The sequence below is a fragment of the Mytilus galloprovincialis genome, chromosome 6 (assembly GCF_965363235.1).
Source record: "Mytilus galloprovincialis chromosome 6, xbMytGall1.hap1.1, whole genome shotgun sequence".
Lineage (NCBI taxonomy): Eukaryota > Metazoa > Mollusca > Bivalvia > Mytilida > Mytilidae > Mytilus > Mytilus galloprovincialis.
Window position 1 is genome coordinate 25,170,754 of NC_134843.1, and position 20,867 is coordinate 25,191,620.

Genomic DNA, 20,867 nt, shown 5'->3' on the forward strand with positions numbered 1-20,867 from the left:
CACATGATGTTAAAAACTGGAACACGAAAGTTAATATCTAGAACACTGTTACGCGTTCCAGATTCTAACACTAGGTGTTCAAGGAGTACACACTATCCGTTCAAAAATAACACACATAGCGTTCGAAAGATGCACACATAATGTTAAAAACTGGAACACCAATGTTAATATTGAGAACACCGTTACGCGTTCCAGAAGTGTTACAAAAGGGCGTTCAAAAAGTGTTCAGATTCTTAACACTTTTATTTACAGTGTAAATAAAAAGAGTATACTAGTTTCCAGAATGTAGTATAGCTACAAAGTGACTATTATCATATTTGTATTTTTTACTTTTAAATTGATCTTATTACTTCACTCCTATTCTTAAAAGATTCACCATATGTTTATTTTTTTTCAAATTTTCCATGTGTATGCAACATAGTTTTTTTTTTAATTTTTAGATAAGAAGTTTAAGTGTTTATATGAGCAACAGTAACAAAAGGTTTCGAATAAAAAAAATTGATATTTAATTATTATTCTTACATTTTAATACCAGTGAGATTATTGAGATACAATTTAATCAGTGCCGGCTAAATAGCAAATTTGCTATTTTGCCGGTGCCGGTCAAATAGCAACTGCCTTATTTTTTCCAATTGGTATATTTTCCACTACGTAAAACATATTTATTCCTACTCCTGGAAATTCAAAGTTAAAACAATGGTCATGCATGTTAAAAGAAACAAGTTAGACTGCACTGTAATTGTATATTCCTCCCCAATATGTTACTTGGCCAACTTTTAATTCTTGAATAAAATATAAATGTACTGATAGTACATAAATGCTATTTCAAAAAAAGGGAGGGGAAGTACGCGACTTTTTTTTATAACTTTAAACTCTTCAGAAATCAGATGGTATTTAAATGATGGAAAATAACGCAAAACTCTACATTTTAAAAACTTTTTTCTACCGTGTGATGTTTTATAAGTGTGCACAAGTTTAAGATGGTTTTGCAGCTGCTAGATTTGGTTAGAATGTATACAAGACTATAAACAACGTAAACAACCGATTACAAGAAACATATAATTGTTTAATCCTTATAAATAGAAGTTGTTTCCGGTATAAAACTTTAATATATACAAGGCAACAAAAGAAATAATTACAAGGTAATGCATTTTGCATATAATGTAATTAGATTATAATACGCTATTCTAATTGGCTAACTGCAATCATATGTTATTCCTTAATCAACTTCATTACACAATAAAATTTATCATTCATGATGACACCAAGGATTTGTATAGTACTTACTATACAAATCCTTGATGACACGAGGTCCCACAATAAAGTGCACATGTAAAAAAAAAATAACTTGGTAAGAATCGTGTTTACGTGATCCTAGCTAAAAAATGTAATTATAAGTATTAAATGCTTCTTTTTGTAACTTCTTTTGGTTGTAAAAGTTGCCCGTGCTAACATTTTTAAAATGATCTTCGATCAACGCTTTTACACCCAAATGAAGTTACAAAAAGAAGCGTTCAAATCTTAAAATAATAAAATTGGATACAGTGTACCAAAGCAAATAATTCACCAAATGTTCTAATTTTTACAATGTTATTTTCTTATCAAAACCATTGATTTAATGCCAAAACGCGATTTTTTTTTGTTGTTATTTCAAAAATCATATTTTTACCCAAAAAATTATAAAAATCGATATAAGATCTTAAAACTTTAAATTTTAAATATTGAATGCCTTTGCAGATATTTGAATACTTAATTCTCATCTTTGAAATGAAGTGCCGACTTTTGTCATCATTTTCCGCAAAATAACTTTTACGGAGTCGGTGTTTAAAAACTCGGTAGATTCTAACTTTCCAATTTGGTCAGATTATTTTAGTCATATGTATTTGCCTTAATAATGAATGTTTTCCATTGGACAAAATCCTCAAAAAAAATAATGCCTTAGCTTAGATAATTGGTATTCTTTTCACAAAAAGTTCGTGTAAATGATTGTCAAATGAATTTAATTATGTAAGAATGAAATGTTAAAAAGAAACTAAAAAAAAATCATGCATGTTGTATGTTGTATTTTTTTTCAATTAAAAACTTTAAAATTGCGATAGTTTTATGAGCATTTAAACACAGCCAGATTTGAATACAAGTTAAGAAATTTCGGTAAAGTCAATGATATCAAACAGATGTGCAATGGTATATCAAATTGGGTAAAATTGCATTTAGTTTTTATTAAAGATTAAAACTACTATTTTTTACTTCATATTTGAATCTTTACGCCAATTGCCGCTAAGAAAGTAAAAAAAAATTGTTTCCTTTTATTTTTATACACTTTCGGAATTACGAATCTGAATTTTATTTTCAATTAATTTACACAATTTAATTATTGTATCTTTATTCTCATCGTGTATTAAATCTTAGTGTATTAAATACAGCATACTCTTTCTAATCCTTTCTGTCAAGTTATCCTTTCCAAATAACAACATTCATACCTGTGTACGCTTGAACTCACACCTGCGGCTAAATAGCTACAAGGTAAACGAATTGACCTCAAGCCGAGAAATATACAGCGACCTTTACAAAATAATACACACACTCTGCTCACACATTAGTTGCATTGAAATGATTATCAAAACAATAACGGTAAATAGAACTGAAATATTTTCAGTTCAATATCAGTAAAAATGTTCAATGAATATTTTATGAAAAAAATCTCAACAATAATTAATGAAATTTATTCGAAAACATTTACTAGAGATAATTTTATAGGAGTTTAATTCAATCAATACAAAACGGTATATGCATATTCATTTTCGTTCATTCTTATATTGTGGTTAATAACTACGACCATTCGTCAGCTGTGCGCTTTTAATTACGTATATTGTCGATAAGCTATAAGAGTTAAACAGATTTTATTTTTTCCCAGAATTCAACACATCGGGCTAAAACGTCACGACCCACTCGAGAATTCAACCAAAAAAGTTACAAATACTTGATTTTCTCTGTTATTAGAAGGAATATAAATTTAAAACTTTGCAAATGTGTTTTTTTTATGTTAAGATGAACATAATTAGATGATAAGTAAAAAATCGCGGAATTTCCCTTTAACAGATTTTCCTACCTTTTATATGTTATGATATCTAGGATTACAAACTTGTGTATCGTTTCTTTTGTTAACATGTATTTTTATGAAAGTAGTTGTTTTCCTGTATGAAACTTGTAAAAGTAGTTGTTTCCCGGTTTAAACTTTTTAACCACAATAAGTATACAATAGAAATAGCATCAAATAAAAGGACTTTTGCATTTAGTGTAAGAAAATAATAGATAAAGACAATAGTAGTTTACTGCTGTTCAATAGCCACACATCTATTTAATATCTAAAACAAATCTGGTTCACAAACCAAAACCGTGACATCAAATATAAGAGGAAAACAATGATATAACAGAAACACTGAACTGCTACAAAAAACAAAGGCCAGCATAAATTGCACATAGAAACGGACTATTTGATAACAACAACTGCCAAATTCCTGACTTGGTACAGGAAATTTTAAGAAATAGAATAGCACTTTGTATTCTAAGTTGCGGGCTAACAAGAACCATACAAACATGGGATAAGCACTGTAGAGCTTTTTGCCGACATTAAAGACACATGAAAACTTGCACATTAGACATACATAAGATATGCAATAGAAAAATGTTCCTATAAAAACATCTGCACAAACTAACAAAGCACTGAACTACTTTATAAGCACATGCACATCTATTTCTTCAAGCTGCATAGAATACTCCAAAAAATATCAAATCATCAAGATCTGCTGGAGCCCCATGCGCATGATCGAGTTGTCTTTCCAGTTTTTGATAATACTTTTAAACTGGTTCATGTTCGTTTGCGAACGGATCTCGCCAGGTAGCTTCTTTCAGAGTGAAACTCCAGTATGAAGCATGAATTAACGAAGACTAACATTTGTGTTCTCTCCTATATATATGGTACTTCAACAGTGCAATGCATTACGTACATGAGGGACATGTACATCACCCCATGCCGCTGAAATTATATTCGTTTAAGAACAATTAAGCACAACTTACTTATAAAAACAAATACGACCATTCATATACATAACAAATGTACATTTGAAAAACTAACAAAGGAAGACATGATTTGATGTCAATAAATGATTAACTTACCGATATTGGCTCTGTGTCTTAAAAAATAAAAAAAAAAATGGGGGACAAAGTAAATATGTTCTCTTTCAATAAATTGTATTTCTATGAAATTGACAATCCGGCGACACGTTTGAAAATCAAACGCTTCCAACTTATCATCCAAACCAGAAATATGTGTATATATCTCTCTGGTATTATTAGAAGACCATTACAACTATAATGACTGTTTGGTACAATTGATAAGTCGATCTTTTCGCACCTGAAGACTGCCGGCAAAACATATCGACACCTAAAAAAAGCACTAACCCCTAAGCGAAACAGTGATATTTCACGATTAAACGACAGAATAGATTAATTATAACTATAGCGTACAATTTAACCCACTGATTATATTTCAGTTTTTTGCATATTTTTGTACGTTAAAGTTGAGATACAAAATTAAAGAAAAATAGTGGCAGGGTATTTATCCATCCCTCGTCAATAACAACAAAAAATCCGGACACTAAGTACATATCTGAGAGTACTTGGCTTGCAGTTACTGATATCATGGATATAGCTCCACAGTGTTTTAAAGCCCCAAAAAATCATGTACCTTAGACCAGAGACATATAATACATCAATTGTATTATATGTCTCTGCTTAAACTAAATTGAGTTTAATATAAACAAATTCTTTCCATTTAATTGTATTTAACGTGATTATTTATTTTTGACAGTAGTATTTTGGAACGTATATCATCTTAATTTTTCTTATTTTATTAAAAGTTTGTTTTATAAATATATTTTCATGTTTTAGAATTTTATTATGTAGACTATACACGTCGATTTGTCATTCATTACCGGAAAGAACATTTTACACGTGTAATTTATTAAACGATAGAAAGCATTGGGAATCCAGGTTTGCAACAAAGGACAATAAAATACTCTTAAAGAAGACGGAACAATCGATTAGGCAAATCTCTTCACTATAAATCAATATGTCCAAAGCAGTTTTTATAAAGTATAAAACTGTCTAGTGGTCGATATAGTAACCAAACTTTTTTTGTACAATTTCAATTTTTGATAATGTAATTCATTCATTGGGGGGGAGGGGGCAAATTATCGGTTTAGGCCACAGGCACTCGTATCAGAATCCCCCCCCCCTTATTTATACCTGTTATATTAGGTATATGAGAAATTTTTTTCTGAGACAAGTGCCTGTGGTTTAGGCAGTGACATTTAAAAAAAAATTCTAGTGCATGCAGGTTTTGTCGACTCAATTTCTCCCAAACACAAATAAATTTCTCCCAAACACAAATAATATTTTACACCTGTGACGAATAACACTCATCCGGATTCGCCCCATTCCTAACTCGGTTCTGATATTACATATAGCAACCATCATGGCGGGTTCCACAGATACAGGTCGAGATCAAAATATCTATTTTTCTAACAGTTTTGCAGAAATTTGTTTTAAAAAAACATGTCAAATGACTTCTATAACACACATCCTAATACTTGACATCTTGAACGAGAGCCCTCTATGTAAATCTTGTTCGTTAAACACTTTGGAATTTCACGCCGGTTTGGTGTCTCCCATTTTCACAACATCATGGTATTTCTTTCATAAAGAATTTAACCAAATTTTGATTTAAGGACACATTTTAAATGTTATTCTAATGATAAAAGGGATAGACTTCGTTTAAATACCCTTTTAACTCAATAAAAGATGCAGTGGTTACATAGTTTACACTCAGAATTTCCTGTTTTAGCCTGGTAGTGATTCATGATCTTGTTTTTACTAGAGTATAACCAGATACACACAGCAAAATGATGCTGTGCTACCAACTCATTTAATTTCTTCCAAATCATGTTTTGGACCACATTCAAATCTTTTTTCAACAATATTTATGCTCATAATTTACATTTTTAATACAGTAGAGGGACAAACAGACCTTTGTCATGATTAAGATATTTTAGTGTGAATAATGGGATATGGCTTTTATTTTTGAAGGATTTCAGAATAAAACCTTATCAGGACTCGAGAATAAATGATTTTTTGTCAGGAATGTTGGATGACAACCCACTACCTTTCCTCACAGTAGAATCGCCTGTTTCGATATACATTTGTACAACAGTTGATATCATAAATTGCATTACCTAATTACTTCATATCCATAATGTTACTGTACATGGATATTATTTGTCTTGTGCCTGTTTAGTCAAAACAAGGGGTTCCCTAATTTGGGACACATTCTGTCAAATTCTCAATATCAATCAGATATGGTGATCATGAAGTCACACCTACAGAATATTGCATGAACTAAATTACATGAACTGTAAAAGTACATTTATGACATCAATTTGCTCTCCTTTTTACCCAATTATTGTTTTTTTTTAGTTTGCCAAAGACTAGTCATTGTAAAGATCTTAGTTACTGTTACTGCTTATATTAAGTTTTGAATAGTGTTTCTTTTGCAACAGACATGGCAGTTGATTCCTGTACAATTTTCAGAAATAATGTTTTTGGTAGAAACTTCTGAATTTATTGATAAAAGTACTGTTAAATAAATATGTATCATATTTTTTTTGAGGCACCAGAAACCTCTAGGACAAAAAGAAGTAGCTGTAGCTTACGATTAAGACATGGATATTTAATCACATACACAATCTATGACAAACAAATGAATTATTTAAAAAACAACTTTTTTCATGATTGAATTATTCATTATCTTATGCATGTTACATATAAAACAACAACAGATGTGGTATGATTGACATTGAGAAAACTATCCATCAAAGTTGAAATGAAGTGCATGACATGTAAACAATTATACTATGAGTATGGCAACTGTATAGCCTTCAAAATATTTAAATTCACAGTAGCTACATTTTATTCAAAAAGATAAACTATGTTAGGAATAATATCATTCAAGAAAAGGGGTGTTATGAAAAAAATAGTAAAAACAACCATGAAAATTTGAATCAACCAATATTTGCCAGTATTGACCACTTGGGGAGTATTATTCGGGGCGGTAAATTCCGGTAAATACCAGGCGTGGTATTTACCGCCCAACCTTGGAAATAGCTTTTCTTCAATCAAACATTAAGCATGTTATTAATTTACAACAGGTAATCCATTTGATATCCCACATGTACACAATGTATACTAGCTAATGTAGGAAGAAAAAATACTATGATTATAATATTGATTTCATTTACAAAACAAATGTATGTATTATGAAATTGAGAATGAAAACAGGGAATGTGTCTAAGAGACAACAACCAGTCCAAATAGCAGAAGGCCACCAATTCAAGGGTCTTCAACGCAGTGAGAAAATCCTCCACTCTGAGGCGGGCTTCATGATCAGCTGCCTTTAAACAAAAATGTGTTAAAGTTCAATGAAAATGTATGATGGATTAAAACTATACTCAGTGATTTTGCTAGCGCTCGTCACTTTCGTATTTTACGAAAGGGTTTTCTCATTGACGAAAGTATTTGAAATCAATTTCGTCACTTTAATTTTGAAAGTGTAAAAAAATTTCGCAATAAAAACTATAAATCTACCTGTCTTCATGTTTTTGACAAGTTTATTACTCCAGGTATTAATTAACATTTTTAACAGGTGTTACAAGTTGTGATTACAACTAATCCGCTTATCGCCATCGGATGGGTCACCAATCCGTTAATTATTATTAAACCCCATAATTGAATGACCATCATAATTATTTCCCGAACAGTTCACATTTGAATTTCAATATTTTTCAAACGATCTGAAGTTCATTTGTCGTAGATTCGTTATTCGAAGGCATTTTCGTCATATTTGATTTAAATTTTCATCAAAAACTTTCGACAATTTCCATTTAAAATAAAGAACTTTAATGTGTTTATTCAAAACTTTCACGAGTTAAACAGGTGCTTCCTGTATTGTGTTCTACGCATGCGTGAAAGTATTCCTTGGACTATTTATAGACTTTAAAAAATACGAAATCATTTAGAATCAATTAAATGAGAGAGAAAAATATATATCTCTTACTAAAGGAATTTAAATCAATAAATGATCATTTCCTGATGAATCCGAATCGTTTTGAATTTATTATCCACGTGTCACTTCCCGTTTTCGTTTCATTTTAAAACCGAAAGTAGTAAACGTGATGTATTGTTGATTTGTTTACAACCTACTTTCAGTCATTATTATAGTTCCAAAAAGGATTTTACACATTTCCAACTTGATAGAAATGATTTCCAAATATCGATTTAAACCTTTTATATGGATAATGATTATACAGTGACATAATCATTGCAAGTTTATTTCTGCTGTGATTCCTTGTTTAAAAAAAATAGAATCCAACTTTTGTTGATCAGGAATGACCCCTGGAACAAACTAAAGAGAAATTGTGAACTAAATTTCTGGATTCCATGTCAGAATCTTTCATAATAATGGCCAATACAGTCAAACCATAGAATAACTGCCAATCATGCTGGTGCCTCAATCCCTTAAAATCTGACAAAGTCAAAAGATGAAGCTAGTAATATACATCATTGGTCCCTTGCTTTTACACTAAATAAGGTTGATTTTAATAGCGCGCAAAAGTGACTAAAGCCCTCAAAATCCTAGCTTAAACCCTGACTATACTGATCCATGTTCAGTGGTGAAAAGATTTTGAAGAAATACTGATAAAAAATGTTAGGCTCTTGACTCAAAACTAGGGTCTACTAAAAATATGTTTGCCACAAGGAATAAAATAAATCCATCAATTTCTCCCTAGAATTTAAAAAAGCACCATTGAAATTATCATAGCAGCACTGGTTTTCTAAAAACAATAACGTACCATGGCCCCAGGCTCTATACAATCTGTTATAAAATCCAAGATAGAACCATGGTAGAAAATATAGCATGCTGGGGGCAAACACTAATTCAATTTTTTGTCAAAAGGGTGAGCCTGAATTTCCATCACAAATTAATGACAAAATATTTTTATCTTTATTTTTTTTATTGACAACCATTCAAAATATTACCTAGACAATCAAATCAATACATATTAGTGGAAGATACTTCATATAATCATTATCTTGTCTAATGAGATTGTAATATTGACCAATTGTTAATACCCTGTGTACAGTTAGTACCATTACTTCATACTTTGCTGGTAACAATGTAGACCCACGGCTAGTACAAAATGTACCATCAATGGAAAACATCACTGATACAATGTATTTATTAAAGCAGAACTGAAACTCTTCCTTGTTTGACATTTATTGTTAGCTTTACAAACTTTTAAGTAAGACTATGATCATTAACAAAGTACTGTAAATTCAGAAATTATTGTGTGTATTTATTATTGCGATTTTGTCAGTTTAGACTTAAATGCGATTTTAATTTTGACGATTTTGAAAAAAATCCTGTTTAATTCATATAAAATATTTCAAAATGCGAGTTTAAATTATTGCCTTTACAACTCCGTCACATTTTTCGCAATAATAAAAACGTCGCATTAATTTCTGAATTTACAGTACATGCAATTCTGAATTCAGTCTAATTATATAACATCACTCTGAATGAAGTTTGCATGAGTAACTGTGAAATATCTTTGCGATTGCCAATGAGACATTTATCAACTAGAATCAAATGATGTAGATGTTAGCATATATGTGTTTATTGAATAATCTGTATATTTAAATAACAAGTCTAAAAGGGTATATATACAATAATATATATATATAATCATGAATTACATAGTTGAGTCCCCAGGTGTAAAGATGAATATGACAATACTAAGCAACTGATTACATTATTTTAATCCACTTCTCTAAAAACTGACACTTCTCCAATTTCTCTGCATGAAGAGTCACATCTCCCTCTCCAAATATCCTAGATAATAACCTGCATAGTTGTATATTCATAGACATAGTCTGCGTTTCCACCATAAATCACTAAACAGTTACAGTTGATGGGGTTCGTGTTGTTTATTCTTTAGTTTTCTATGTTGTGTCGTGTGTGCTGTTGTTTGTTTGTCTTTTTCATTTTTAGCCATGGCGTTGTCAGTTTGTTTTAGATTTATGAGTTTGACTGTCCCTTTGGTATCTTTCGTCCCTCTTTAACACATTTTCACAACTTTGTTATATATACATGTACATGAATGTCAGTCCTACATAAACTTAATTTTTATGTTTTATGTTGCAGTGAAAGTACCAAGAAATTTTAAATTATTAGACGAGTTAGAGACTGGACAGAAGGGTGTTAGTGACGGCACAATAAGCTGGGGTTTAGAAAATGATGATGATAATACATTAACACACTGGACAGGAACAATTATAGGACCACCAAGGGTAAGATAGGAAAAACTACTGGCATGTGTTTATACCTTTTAGGAAATGTTGGTTGTCAACACTCAACAACTACCCAATTTAAGTAACTCCTGCAGACATTCATCTAGTACAAGTCTGCATTATCTGTAATACAAAATGTACTACATATAAATATACCAGTTAAAAAAGTAATACAGGCATACACATCTGAAAATGTCAATTATTAGTGAGTTGAAATCATAGTTTTAGAATAATTACATGTATATTAACTGATGTTTCACAATGAAAATGTATTTTTAAATAATGCCAGAACAATACATTTGCATGAGGACTGTAGTGGGTATTTTGCACAGAAACATTACTGAAATGTTGAAACAGAAATTTTCAATTTAAAAAAAAGAGTTTTCTAATCATGCTAATGTAGGGTCCATTCTTGATAATTCTTTAGTTTTATTACAACTCAACATTTCACATTTTTCAGTTTTCCAATATGATATTACTTATATTGCAATCACCTTGTTCATTCAACAAAAATATATCAGCCACACCATTCTCAGGAATGCCTTCAGAAATAGTGTGCAGCTTGACAATGATTTTACATATGATGTTGTAACATGTGAATTTTGAATTGATCAGCAACTTACTTCCTGTTTCCTATAGGTTGAATAAAAGCAAATATGTTTGTCACACTTTTCTGAGGGACTTCTTAACAGAAGGTCATAAGTTTTAAAGAGTTTATGCTTTCCAGATCCGTCGGGCAACTACTAAATTCCAATATTTTGAATTGCTTATCAGTGTAATATATGCTTAATTTTTTTACTTTTCTACATTGGCTAGAGGTATAGGGGGAGGGTTGAGATCTCATAAACATGTTTAACCCCGCCGCATTTTTGCGCCTGTCCCAAGTCAGGAGCCTATGGCCTGTGTTAGTCTTGTATTATTTTAATTTTAGTTTCTTGTGTACAATTTGGAAATTAGTATGGGGTTCATTATCACTGAACTAGTATATATTTTATATTTGTTTAGGGGCCAGCTGAGGGACGCCTCCGGGTGCGGGAATTTCTCGCTACATTGAAGACCTGTTGGTGACCCTCTGCTGTTGTTTTTTATTTGGTCGGGTTGTTGTCTCTTTGGCACATTCTCCATTTCCATTCTCAATTTAATTCTTGTTTAGTTATGAGTAGCACTGATGAGACATCATTTGGTCTATTCAGTGAACTTGGTACCTTTATATTACTTGTATTACACTGTTATTGAGAGACATCATTTGGTCTATTCAGTGAACTTGGTATCTTTATATTACTTGTATTACACTGTTATTGAGAGACATCATTTGGTCTATTCAGTGAACTTGGTATCTTTATATTATTACACTGTTATTGAGAGACATCATTTGGTCTATTCAGTGAACTTGGTACCTTTATATTATTACACTGTTATTGAGAGACATCATTTGGTCTATTCAGTGAACTTGGTATCTTTATATTACTTGTATTACACTGTTATTGAGAGACATCATTTGGTCTATTCAGTGAACTTGGTATCTTTATATTATTTGTATTACACTGTTATTGAGAGACATCATTTGGTCTATTCAGTGAACTTGGTACCTTTATATTATTACACTGTTATTGAGAGACATCATTTGGTCTATTCAGTGAACTTGGTATCTTTATATTATTTGTATTACACTGTTATTGAGAGACATCATTTGGTCTATTCAGTGAACTTGGTATCTTTATATTATTTGTATTACACTGTTATTGAGAGACATCATTTGGTCTATTCAGTGAACTTGGTATCTTTATATTATTTGTATTACACTGTTATTGAGAGACATCATTTGGTCTATTCAGTGAACTTGGTACCTTTATATTACTTGTATTACACTGTTATTGAGAGACATCATTTGGTCTATTCAGTGAACTTGGTACCTTTATATTACTTGTATTACACTGTTATTGAGAGACATCATTTGGTCTATTCAGTGAACTTGGTACCTTTATATTACTTGTATTACACTGTTATTTGATATGGATTTTATATTTTTCAGACACCTTTTGAAAGTAAAATCTATACATTAAAACTAACCTGTGGTGAATACTATCCAGACAAACCTCCAATAGCTAGATTTGTATCCAAGTTAAAAATGACGTGTGTACTTGATTCTGGCCCTCAGACAGGTTTGGTAAGTTTATTAATCAGTGAAACAAGGAATATGAATTTTGTACAAAAAATGTATATAAAAAAAAAATCTCACAATTCATTTGATGTATATGTATCTGTAAAGTAGAATTGACATAAAATAAAAGGTAAAGGATAAACATTGAAATCATACTGAATATCATAAAATAAAATGTATAGGATAAACATCATTGAATCATACTGAATATCATAAAATAAAAGGTATAGGATAAACATCATTGAACTCATACTGAATATCATAAATAAAAGGTAAAGGATAAACATCATTGAAATCATACTGAATATCATAAAATAAAATGTATAGGATAAACATCATTGAAATCATACTGAATATCATAAAATAAAAGGTATAGGATAAACATCATTGAAATCATACTGAATATCATAAAATAAAAGGTAAAGGATAAACATCATTGAAATCATACTGAATATCATAAAATAAAAGGTATAGGATAAACATCATTGAAATCATACTGAATATCATAAATAACAAGTTAAAAACACAACTCAAAACAGTTATCCAATAACTTGGACCAATTTCAATAACATTAACTTCCCCCAGTAATGTTTAGGCTTAAATTTAAATATTGTTCGTTTGCCCTTTACTGACCGACCCTATAAATTCGTTCCGACTGAAAATCTTTTATTTGTATTTAACAGCAATATTTTATTTTTATTTTTTTTTTCATTCCTACCGAAAATCTTATATTTGTATTTCCTGCTCAACTTTTTTACCTGAATCTTCGGGTTTTATCTTCCCCGTTTTATCAAGTCCGTTTGTTATCACGTGAGCGTTTTGCATGAACACCTGCAATTTAGAGATTCGAAGCATTTGATTTAAATCGATGTTGAAAGTTTTGAAATCATGATATGACGAACGTTGCCCTGTGTCTTTATACTTGAAGAGCAGGGTTCATTCAAAAAAGTTCGTCCAATACAAAATTATCAACGTGTGTACAAAATATTTTGTTAATGGACGTTGTATCCTATGTAGGGATGACCTTTGCCTTTTGTGATCTGTAGATCAGGATTATGTTAACGTAGTCCGAGATTACTCTGATGTCCAATGGCTGTTTTGCCAGACAAGCCCATGGCCCCAGCTTGTCTGGTAAAACAGCTGTTGGACGTCGGAGTAATCTCGGACTAATGTTAACGCTGACTTCGACCAGCTTTGATATTTTATTTATATCTGACATGAACCAAAGTCCTGTAAATTGGAGAATAATTGGCAGTTAAATCGCCAAGTTTTCCTTACAGACCATTTATAAATGCGATGTAAAATACGTGACAGTTGAGTTTCAAGTCTTTTAAATTTTTATTGATAACACCGGGACACACGAAAATTTAAACACTCAGTCTCTAGGGTTGAAAGTAAAATAAGACAAATGCTTAGTTTTAGCTCTTTTAACTGGTTGCATGACGATGATGGTGGGAGATGCACTGCTGGGTTGTGGCTTTATATTCTAGTCAAATATTCTTTTTATTTCACAGATATAATCTCTGATAATTTAAGTTCAAATTTTGATAAAATTGGTAGAATGTCGGAATAAAGCATGCTATAGATTGCACATTGTACCGCTGTTTCACAAACCATGCTAGGGAGATATATGATCTTAATGAACCTTTCGGTTGAGTTAAGCATACAAGGTACATGTACGTAGTACAGAATGTTAGTGCAAGTTCCAGGGATATAAATAGTTGAAAATATGCTGCACAGCCCTATATTTTGATATTTGAAAAAATAGTAGTGCATATGAATTAACTTCACATTCTACATGATAATTTTTTTTGATAACTTCCTGGGACTATTATACTAATAGTCCCAGAAACTTTAATAATAGTAAAGATCAGTAAAATCATACTTAAACAAAAGCAAATACAGACAAAAATGATATCATTCAGATTTTGTATCTATAAAATAAAATATTCTACCTACCTACCTACCCTGTTTAAAAAAATAGGGTCGCAAAAGGGCAAACAAACAATATTTTAATTTAGGCCTTACCAGAAAATAAATGAGATTTTATCATTTATGTCAAATGCATAAATTTGGCAAAAAACAGCTGGCATTTAAAAAAAAAATACCCTAAAATAATACTGATTATGTTGATAAAGCAGGGTTCTGACTATGGCAAATCCTGGACTTATGGAATCTCTTTGGACTCAATCATGATCAAAACTTGCAAATTGCATGAAGAATGTAAATTGTTGTACATGTATCAACTGAGCACATATTTTATCATTTTAAAGCAAAAGATAAAAAATGTTCTGGTGTTGCTGAATGAAGTCTTTCAGTAAATACCTCAGTTTATTTTCTTTTTATATTCAGGTTGATTCCAGGAAGGTAGATGCATTAAGAAACTGGACACACGAATGCTCAATTAAACAGATTTTAATGGATATCAGAAAACAAATGACACTTAAAGAAAATTTTAAATTCTCTCAACCACCAGAAGGAACTAGTTTTAGTTAAATGAAATCTTTTCTTGTTTGGTTTTCCTAGATACTGATGGGGTGTGTAATTAATGCCAAGGTCTGATCTAGTCATGGCAACTATTTGGAAGGGAGGTAACCATGGCTTAACTAACAGATTGTCTGCCCATTATTTGCTAAGTTAGTGAAAGCTTTACAAGTTAAGAGTATATATACCTCATGGCGAAAATCTTTCTTCCAAATAGTTACAGAGAAAGGATCAATTAAGTGCTATGATGAATATTTTGGGAAGCTCACCTACGTTGAAACTGTACAGCAACTAAGAAAAAGAACAATGATTTTTATGTAAATCAATAGTTACAGTAATATAATGATAAAAAATATAGGTTTTTTAGACGTTTGCTGTAATTGAACTTTTGTTCCTTTTCAAACCAATTACATGCTCATAAATAGATGACCTTCCCAAATATAGCCTTTCTTTAATGTAGTTGTATGTATATTGCGTTAGAAATAAAGGAAAATCATAACAAAAATTGTATGAATCATAATTATTGCTGACAATGAAGAAGGACAACTTCTATTATTGATGCTAAGATATATTTTCCTAGCTGTACTAAAGAATGTTTCTTATTAAACATATCTCAGATATAAAAAATTAGAAAAAAATATATTAACCTTCATGTAGTTCTGTCCCTTTGTTGTCGACCATTTCACTTGCAACTTTTGTACTTTTGCCTCTTCGGCAATTTGATTTTGGATAGCCTTCATCACAAATTTTTAGATTGTATTTTAACTTAACTAGATGTAATTCAATGCTGGTTAAAATTAGATTTTAAGTAAATTTTCCATATTCTTGAAGTGAAGTCAGAATAATTTATGTGTTAATTGAATAACAAGATCAGTATTTTTAATTTATTTTGCATAAATATTCAGGGTTTAAATAAACTACAAATAATGTTACTTATTAGTTACTTTTTATGACATATTTCTTGCTTTAAAATGAGTATGTATTTGAGATTACTGATATTTTGTATGTAATATTTAATTTTCCAGTACCATGAGTACATGTGTTTTATGTGCCACTGTTGTAAAAAGCAGCAAAAAAGTACTTCTTTAGCAATCTCCACTAAAAGCTTACTATGTCATTTATAGGATAATCGGTTAACAGAATTCAATGTGAAAAATTTTAAGGATTTGGTAGAATTGGTTTTTATTTTTTTCTGAATTTGCTTAAATAAAATAGTTTGGCAATAAAATCATCAATTATATTTACAAATCATTTATTCTTGGTCTTCAGTTGTCTTTTAAATTTGAGTTGATTTTTTTTTAGATTTAGGAACACATGCACATAGATAAGTATCCCTTAGGAAAGAGCATAACTTGAACAATAGATTCTAATTGATAATTAGCATGATAAATTTATAGTCTCATTAAATACATTTTTGGATAATTATATTGTCATTAAATTTTCTTATTATTTCCGAAAGACATCTGTAAACTCATCAGAATAAGGAATGTTTGAAGTAAGATTTTTTTCTGCTATAATTGTACTTACATTTGCAATGTATCTGCTTAAACTTACTTCAGATATTTTATTTCTGAAACTTAATAAATCTAGTGTAAAAATCACCCTACAGTAAATTAAACAATGGCTATTAATTAGCCTACATTGTGTTTTGGAAAAAACTTTTATTTGTTGATTTAGATTTTTCGTTGTTTGTTAAAAATTATTGCTTTTGAATTCTTTGTTTCAGACTTAGATTATATATAATAAACCAATGGAAAATATGCATTTTTTGGTATTAAAATTTGTATTTTTGACTAACTATGAAAGAAAATTGTACTCTTATTAATTGAAGTATTTCCTAATACTTATAGCTGCAAGTTTCATCATAATATCTTTAGAGCAGCCATTGCTAGAATTTTTAACACTTAAATTGATATGATTGAATCTTTAATAAAATATTATTAAGGATGTACTTAAGGTGAGGTTTAGAAAGTTTTGTTTGATGTTCGGACTCCTTGTTTTTTTCCTACGATATAGAAACACCCATTTTTCTGTTCATATACAAGACTCCAATAGCTCAAAATTTTAGTAGATTCTTGATTTTATTTCTTTTTAATTGAAACCCAAATAATACACCAATGCAAATATAAGATAAAAGTCGACGTTTTTCAAAATTTAAATATCTTGAAAAGGAGATCAATAAGCTATCAATTTTTTTTGCTCATATTTTGTTCCTTAATTAATGCTCTTCTAACTTATAATATCAATTTTAAATTCTAAATTTATTTAATTTCACCTAAGTACTTCCTTAACATGTAAATTGTAACACCTATATAGAGATATTTCTGTATCAGTATTATGTAAGGGGAGATCACTCCATTAATTTGTCTAGCTTTGTAAACTCTTTGTAGGGAATGTAGGTTGAATGTCTGAACATTATATGCATTCCTTATTTCACTTTTTGCTTGATATGTTTGAAAATAAACTGTACATTCAATTCATTAATCATCTGTGTTGACTTGTAATGTATGATAATTGGTCCTGGTCCAATTTAATTACTAATTGTTCTAATGAATTCAGGATTAATGTTCTGTTTGTAAGTTTTTTCGGTCTTTATAAGGATTCTCTTTCAAATCCATGAATGGTTCTTTGACTGGTTTTTGACTACCTACATATTTTTATGCTGTCTTGAATTGTAAGTTAGCTTTATGGCTTTTGGTTTGTGCCTCAATATATCTGACGGTACATAGTATGTGTGTATGTCTGTCCTGTTACAGGTTTTATAGTTTTGTTTAAGAAAGTTTACTTTACACATGTGCTCTTATGATCTTGAAACTTTGAACACATATGTAAAATTAAGATATAGTATAATTGGCAATGAGACAACTCTTCACTAGTATACAGTAGTTCTCGAAATGTAGCAGTTTAAAGGTCTTTACCACTAAATTTAGGACCAACACAATTTTGGTATATATTGAGGACCAACAAATTTTCCTCAAGGACCACCAAAGAAAAAAAAATGATTTTCAGAACACTGATCAAGACACCAAAAGACATAGAATTTAGCAACATTTGTCTTTCATATGCATAAAGATGTGAAGATTTAAAATTATATACATGTAAGAATGTACCAAATTACAGATTTATATAGAAGATGTGGTTATGAGTGCAAGTCACAATTAGTAAAAAGTAAACCATTATAGGTCAAATTACTACCTTCAACATGAAGCTTTGGCTCACACCGAACAGCAAGCTATAAAGGGCCCCAAAAATTACTAGTGTAAAACCATTCAAACAGGAAAACCAACGGTCTCATCTATAAACGAGAGGTTCTCAAGAGCCTGAATCGCTCACCTTGATTTTTTGGCATTTATCTTTCGTTTAAGAGTTTAAGTGTCCAATTTCATCGTAGTTTGTTTTTTTTGGTTTAATGAAAATCTTACGTTGCTGAAAATTTTTGTTGTTTACAGTTTATCTTTATCATTAATAATATTCAAGATGATAACCAAAAACTGCAAAATTTCCTTAAAATTAGCAATTTAGTGGCAGCAACCAAACAATGGGTTATTAAATTCATCTGAAAATTTCAGGGCTGATAGAACTTTACCTTATGAACACTTTATCCCAGTCAGATATGCTCTTAACTGCTTTCGTTTTTGAGATATAAGCAAAAAACTGCATTTTACCCCTATGTTCTATTTTTAGCATGGTGGCCATGTTTTTTGACAAAACAGAAAATAAAACACAAACTTTATTCTAGATACCCTAAGGATCATTCAGCTTAAGTTAAGTTTGAATTGGTTCAGTGGTTTCAGAGGAGAAGATGTTTGAAATAGTTTACACCAGACAGACGACAACAGATGACTACAGACCCCAAGTAATGGCTAAAGCTCACTGTTCATTTGGAACGGTGAGCTAAAAAAGAGAAAACAAGATGACATTCATTCACTTATGAATCCCATCACTAAACGACAACCAGTCCACTGAATAACAGGTTCATGACACCATGATTTAATGGTTCACTGATCATGAACATAGAAATGTGATGGTACAAAATAAGTAATTTTCAGGTTTAAGTCTATTGTAAAGGTAGTATACCATTATGTTGTGGTCACATTTACTTCAAACTTGGTACACATGATGCTTATAAAATGAACTCTTAAATCTATATGCATCCAATTACACCAATCATAGACACTTGAAAGAGGGAGATGGCCATGGTTTTCTAGGGACACAAATTCTTGTTTTATCAATTACTGAAACTATATACATGTTTAAACTTTAAAGATCACACATAATATATGGGTTCTTATTTGGTCTTCAGCACAAGCTTGATTTTAGTTACAAAAAATAGTTTACCATTTGACTTGAAATTCAGGTGTGATAATTTTGAATTTTTAATAGAACTATTTTAACATTTGGTAGATTTTACCATAAGGTAGGTCCGAGTACCACATTGGTGGTCATGGTTTCTGAACTCCATGTAATAAGTTTTTGATAAAATTGATATAGAACAAAGCTTTTTTTAAATGATATTGGGAAATGCCATTTGTGGTAAAGATATAATTAATTGCATATATCTACGTCATTGGGGACCTGGCGAAGGGTTGTCACATTGACAATCATACCAAATCTTCTTACTTTTGTCCTATTGATGTTAATGATACTAACAAACCCAATAACTACAGCAGAATAACTTGTATATCATAGGAACAGCACTTCTTTGTAATACACAGCTTGGCACCTAGTTTATGCCACTGCCACATACTAAGCACTTTCTTTGTAATACACAGCTTGGCACCTAGTTTATGCCACTGCCACATACTAAGCACCAGATTTTGAATGTATCGATGTATTTTGTCATTGAATAATCTTTTTTAACATATTTCACAGTTGTTGAGCTTAATATAGTAAATCCTGTATAAAACCAGTGTGAATTTCTACTTCACATTCTAACATGACGTCCTTCAAACGCTTTGAATACACACCCTTGGTAAAACATGAATATATTGTTTGGGCTGTTACGATCGTACTCCCACGTCTTATGCTTTTTTTTAATGAGCTTCCAGACGTCATAGAATGATGATGTAAGAATATAAGCATTTTACGGGAAAATACACGCTTGTGAAACCGAAAATCATCACAATTAGGAAACGTAAACAAATAATGCTAAAATGTGGTCCAAGCCATTTTTTTTTTAAACATAGAATTAGAAGACATGTAAGTAAATTATCATTTAAATTCATCCAAAACTATCTAAATACTTTATTATTAATAGTTTAAGCTATTACTTTTTCAGTTTGCTCCATTCTTTTATGCCAATTTAATAGTGCGTTTATTTATGGGAACAGCAAATATTTGCCTTCACCTAGAGCGCTACGATCCAAAAGAATTGCTGTTTTTGTCCTATTAGAATCGAAATAATTCATGGGGGCTTGAATAAATCGTGATTTTACCTTGGGTTGGCCCTTTATGACAAATATTTCACTCTGAGCAATAACAAATTATTTCTTAATTTTATTTCTGGTGCTGACAATTTTTTCTATTGAAAAGGTTTTCCCTCTTTTTTAAAAGTAAATAATGCACATGCTGTGTCATATCTATTTCGTCTCTTGAAGCGTACATTTAAAAAATTGTCCAGTTTGAAAGTACTTATATAGCAAATCCCTTTAGACTATTTTTTTTATCTCCTTACACAAAATCTATTCCAATAGAGTTTTGAGGAAGAACAACTGAAATTCACACTATGTAAGGTCACTATCAAGAATTGTGTTATGTG

The 20,867-nt window shown here is 30.6% G+C and overlaps 1 protein-coding gene across 1 annotated transcript; it reads left to right on the forward strand.

The window, feature by feature from the left end:
* Nucleotides 1-5,463: 5,463 nt before the first annotated feature.
* LOC143079234 (ubiquitin-conjugating enzyme E2 variant 2-like) lies at nt 5,464-15,814 on the forward strand. Its single transcript, XM_076254471.1, has 4 exons — nt 5,464-5,558; nt 10,319-10,464; nt 12,497-12,631; nt 14,978-15,814. The coding sequence occupies exons 1-4, from the start codon at nt 5,537-5,539 to the stop codon at nt 15,119-15,121; spliced, it is 447 nt and encodes a 148-aa protein (XP_076110586.1). The 5' UTR covers nt 5,464-5,536; the 3' UTR covers nt 15,122-15,814.
* The last annotated feature ends 5,053 nt before the right edge of the window (nt 15,815-20,867 follow it).

Bases quoted from the DNA above. Each gene is read 5' to 3' on its own strand.
- LOC143079234 (XM_076254471.1), top strand. From the start codon at position 5,537: ATGGCGGGTTCCACAGATACAG. The intron at 5,559-10,318 runs GTCGAGATCAAA...TTTATGTTGCAG, and splicing joins GGCGGGTTCCACAGATACAG to TGAAAGTACCAAGAAATTTT. The intron at 12,632-14,977 runs GTAAGTTTATTA...TTTTATATTCAG, and splicing joins CTGGCCCTCAGACAGGTTTG to GTTGATTCCAGGAAGGTAGA.